Below are 4,653 nucleotides of genomic sequence, written 5' to 3' on the forward strand. Positions count from 1 at the left end.
ATCCCGCCCCCTTGACCTGTCCGTCCTCCCCGGACTGACCTACCTCCCCACCGCCACTCACCTTTACTGGCTCCATCCCCGCCTCTTTGACCTGTCTGTCTCCTCTCCACCTATCTTCTCCTCTATCCATCTTCTATCCGCCTCCCCCTCTCTCCCTGTTTATTTCAGAACCCCCTTCCCCTCCCCCATTTCTGAAGAAGGGTCTCGGCCCGAAACGTCAGCTTTCCTGCTCCTCTGATGCTGCTTGGCCTGCTGTGTTCATCCAGCTCTACACCTTGTTATCTCAGATTCTCCAGCATCTGCAGTTCCTACTATCTCTAAACTGAGAATTGTTTGTTTTTGTTGTCGAGCTGGTCATACAAATTAATCTCTGTGCTGAAAGTGTGTTCAAATCATGCTGTACCAGATAAGAATTGCCAATCAGTACCTGCTGTGTGTTCTTTATGATTAAATTCATGGAGACAGATGTGTCACTGGAATGGGTTAAAACAACACCTGGTATCAGATAAAGTAAACTAAAGATTTTGATCAAATCATATTAGAATTAGGTTTTATTGTCACGTACTCAAGTACGGAGATACAGGAGTACAGTGAAAAGTTCACAATGTTGCCATTCACAGCACCATCTTTAGGTACGAGGTATCTAGGTACAAAATCTTAGGTAAAAAGTAGAAAAAGAAATAAGTTACCTAACGATCAGATATTAGTTATTTACAAAATTCTTACTCAGCAGAACTATATTTCTTTATGTTAAAACACCATGTAAAATTCCTTTTGGATGCCTTGTGGGCCTGTTTCTGTCTGTCAGCCTCCAGAAATACCTTGACCAAGTCTTGCATTAATTGTCTTGTTTGTCTCCTTCATCTCCTGCAGAATGACCAATACCACACCCTTCACCTGGTCTGTAACTTGAGAAGTGAAGCTGAATCTACCCAGGCAGCAAATATGAAGGTAAAAGGAAGAAAGCAATGGGACTGGTTAGCATGCCCTTACAAGTACTCCCATTGACATCACTGTTTAAATTTGACTGGACTAAAATGAGAATTTCTAAATCCTATACTGTTGTATAATTGGATCTAACTGCCGTAGGTTCTACTTTATAGATACTAAGAACCACAGCTAGTTCACACCAGGCCAGGAGATTGGATGTCAGAAAATTCTTCTCCATTCCACCTCCTTCATGACATGGTCACAAAGGCCTAGATGTGCCTTTCGATTTGTGCTGAGTTCATGTTGCCCTACATGTTTGTTGTTAATACCTCCCCTGACCTTTGGTAAATGGGCAAGGTGGTGAGTGAACAGACTGCCACAATCTGTCGCCACTTGTGCAGCTCCTCCCATTGCTGGGCTGGGAAATTATGGGTGCTCGACTTGAGCAGCAGTGAATTATCAACTAAAATAGTGACTGAACGTGACACCACCCTAATGCTGTTAGACTTGACTTCTCTAAGCCATGTACTCTGGTGATGTTAGGACTCAACATCTGCGACTATCTTTCAGGCTGAATTTCCCTCCTTCACTCTTCAGGTTCTGAGTGATAGTAACTTCAAACCTAGCTCCAGAAATTTCAGCAGGGAATCTATACTGATACTTCAGTGGCAAAACTGCACAATGTTGATGAATTGGATGCAACCGTGTTGCTGCTTCATCAATAATCTTCCCTCCATGATAAAATCAGAAGTGGGAATGTTCACAATGATTACATCATGTTCAATGCTGTTGATGACTCCTCTGATACTGGAGCAGTACATGTCCATATGTGGCTATCCCAATTTGGGCCGACAACTGACTGCAATAACATTTGTACTACACAAGTGCCAGATAATGACCATCTCAATCTCCAACAAGAGAGAATCTAACCATTACCCTTCACATTCAATGGCCCCATCATCACTGAATGCCCCCACTGTCAACACCCTGGAGGTTATCATTGAACAGAAACCAAACTGGGTTAGGCACCACCCTGTAGCTACAAAAGTAGGTCAGAGGATGAGTGCAGGTCCAACAACACTCAAGAAGCTTGATACCATCTAGGACAAAGCAGACCGCTTGACTGACACCACATTCACAAACATTTAGTCCCTTCACCACCAGGTGCTCAATGGCAGCAGTGTGTACTGTCTACAGAAAGTTGCCAAAGACCTTCAGACAGCACCTTCCAAACCCATGACCACTTTCATCTGGAAGATCAAAAAAAGCAGATACATGGGAACGCCACCACCTGCAAATTCCCCTCCAAGCCCCAAGCACCATCCTGACTTGGAAATATATTGACATACCTGCAGTGTTACAGGGTCAAAATCCTGGAACTTTCTTCGTAATGGAGCTGTGGATGTACCTACATCAGTGAACTTCAGTGATGTTCAGGAAGGCAGCACATTACCATTTTCTCAAGAGCAACAAGGAATGGGCAATGTATGCTGGCCCAACCAGTGATGCCCATATCCCTTCAATGCATTTTGTTAAAATTCATTGAACTGAGACCCCCTCTGCCCCTGAGATCAATGTAAAAGATCCCTTGGTAAAATTTGAAGAACTGGGGATTTCTAGCAGTGTCATTGCTGTCGTTTATCCTATCCCTTACCAATGTCATCATTAACTGCTGTTGAACTCATTGGTTTTCACTTGCTGTATGTAGATTGCCTGCCATGTTTTACTTAGAAAGCAACTAATGATGCATTTCATAAACACAGCTAACAGGCTGTAAAGTACATTGGGTTGCCCTGAGAGGTGGAAGGCATTATATACACGTGGTCGTGTGCTTCCTGGATAGACCCTTCAAATTTGTTGTTGATGGCAGAGTTTTCACGAGCTGGACATCTGCTTGGAACTGCTTCTGTCAACTCTTTTGTTTAACCCCTTACCTTCTCAAAGGCACTTGTAAATACCCCTCTTTGAACAAACCTCTGATTTCCTTTTCTTTCTGACCTCCACAAAGGTTTGACAGGAATTACTTCCTCTTCGAAGTTTGTCAGTCACCGTTCCACATAAAAAGCACCACATAACTGTAAATGTTTGCTAATCGCAGCTCTTGATGTTTGTGCCTGATCATAAGCTTTCTCACATAATAGAAAGAAAAGATCAGGCTCCATGTTTTCTCTTTTTTTTTTAAAAGAAGTCTTTGACAATGAAAATGTTTAGTTTCAACTGGAGTTGAATGGTGCAGGATTGAAGTATGAAGAGTATATTTAAAGAGCTATCAATCCAAGGCTTGTTACTATGAGATAGAGGAAAAGAATCATCCCAACTATTGGGGAATGCAGTTGGAGGCGTGTGAAGTTTCTCACTTTCTGCTGTGAGCTATCATAAAAAGCCACCCACAGGATAACAGGTGCAGTGCCAAGTGCAGACAAACTTATTTTCAACAAATGTTGTTCCCTGCTCTGGAGATTTGCATACTTGTGGTAGTTCAAAATGTCCAGCTGTGTCATCAGTTGAGAGCAAACTATTTATATCCTAATTGGTTTTGGTCTTGTGCTAAAATCCAACAGAGAAAGCACCTAAATGGGAGTTGTTGTCGTTGAATCTTAGGGCATAAACTAAAAATTAAATACTGTGCATAGAGATTTAATAAATCTAAATGTTTTAATGCATTCACTTAACCATTGTCACTGGGATAAAAATATTTGGTGCCGGTAAAAATATGAAACCAGCAATGGTGTACAAGCAGCCTGCTTATTGACTTTAATGGAGTAGAAAATCAGATGAAGTTTAGAAACGGTTGCTCTTGCCCAAAATTAACCTTTGCCCTATTGAGGCTTGTGGCTGAGGAGACAGTGTCGAAGCCTTTGAGTGTCCAAATTGTTTGGTCAAGTTCAGTGTGTCCATTTCAGAATCCAGTTCTCAACTGGACAGACAGTGACCTGATTTCCCCTGTGTCTACTCTTAGCGCTGGAAATCATAGGATGTGGATCGTTCACTGGTGCAAAAATGGGCAAAGTAGAAAAACTTGTCTGAGTTGCAGTGGATAGGCCAAAAATAATTTTTTCCCATCTGTATTTAAAGGTAGTGAAAAGCAAAATGGCAGACGGAGTTTGGTTGACATCCACTTGTTCCTCTCTTGCTATCTCTTGCTTTTTTCTGTCCAAATAGCAAGTTGACTTGTGTTTTTGGCCTTCTATAAACAGGAAGCAGCTGCACCTACAGCCTCTGGCCAGGAAACCCTCACTGTCCCCACGTCAGTAACTGCAGACAGCCTTCGGCACAGAGGATCCAGCTCCTTCCCTTGGTTGTATGGTGCCTGGTGAGTAAGACCAGAGGCTCATTCATCACTGACTTGATGTCTGTATTCGTTTGATTGTCTATTAAATCTGCTCTTTGATTTGTCATTTGAAAGGCCGGCAGGAGAAGAGCTCCAGAGACCAGCAGGAATGTCTGGTCTAGCAGCGTACAATCTGTACAGCTCTCAGCAAATAGTTTGGCTCCAGCAGATGTATGCAAGACAGTACTATATGCAGTAGTAAGTATTTCACTTGTTCTGCAGGTTATCTTTGAAACAGAATTTGAAGGTTTTTCTTTGTGATTCTTACATCACACTGGTTCTCCTGCCATTCTGCTACAGTATTATGAGCATAGATTGTATTGTTCAAAAGGAGATCACAGTGCTCACAGACAACAAGGTGCAGGGCTGGATGAACACAGCAGGCCAAGCAG

At 42.5% G+C, this 4,653-nt stretch overlaps 2 protein-coding genes across 3 annotated transcripts in view; one reads left to right on the forward strand and one right to left on the reverse strand.

The window, feature by feature from the left end:
* The window catches only part of nup93 (nucleoporin 93), a 147,430-nt gene that overhangs the window by 74,606 nt on the left and 68,171 nt on the right, over positions 1-4,653 (reverse strand). The window lies entirely within an intron of this gene.
* Positions 853-4,653, forward strand: part of herpud1 (homocysteine-inducible, endoplasmic reticulum stress-inducible, ubiquitin-like domain member 1) — a 12,491-nt gene continuing 8,690 nt past the window's right edge. For both annotated transcript variants that reach the window (XM_048605701.1, XM_048605702.1), the window contains exons 1-3: positions 853-951; positions 4,128-4,243; positions 4,337-4,459. In XM_048605701.1, coding sequence (XP_048461658.1) covers positions 946-951; positions 4,128-4,243; positions 4,337-4,459 — 245 coding nt within the window. In that variant the 5' untranslated portion in view covers positions 853-945. The remainder of the gene's footprint in view (positions 952-4,127; positions 4,244-4,336; positions 4,460-4,653) is intronic.

This window comes from Rhincodon typus, chromosome 15, assembly GCF_021869965.1.
Source record: "Rhincodon typus isolate 14 chromosome 15, sRhiTyp1.1, whole genome shotgun sequence".
In the NCBI taxonomy this organism is placed as follows: Eukaryota; Metazoa; Chordata; class Chondrichthyes; order Orectolobiformes; family Rhincodontidae; genus Rhincodon; species Rhincodon typus.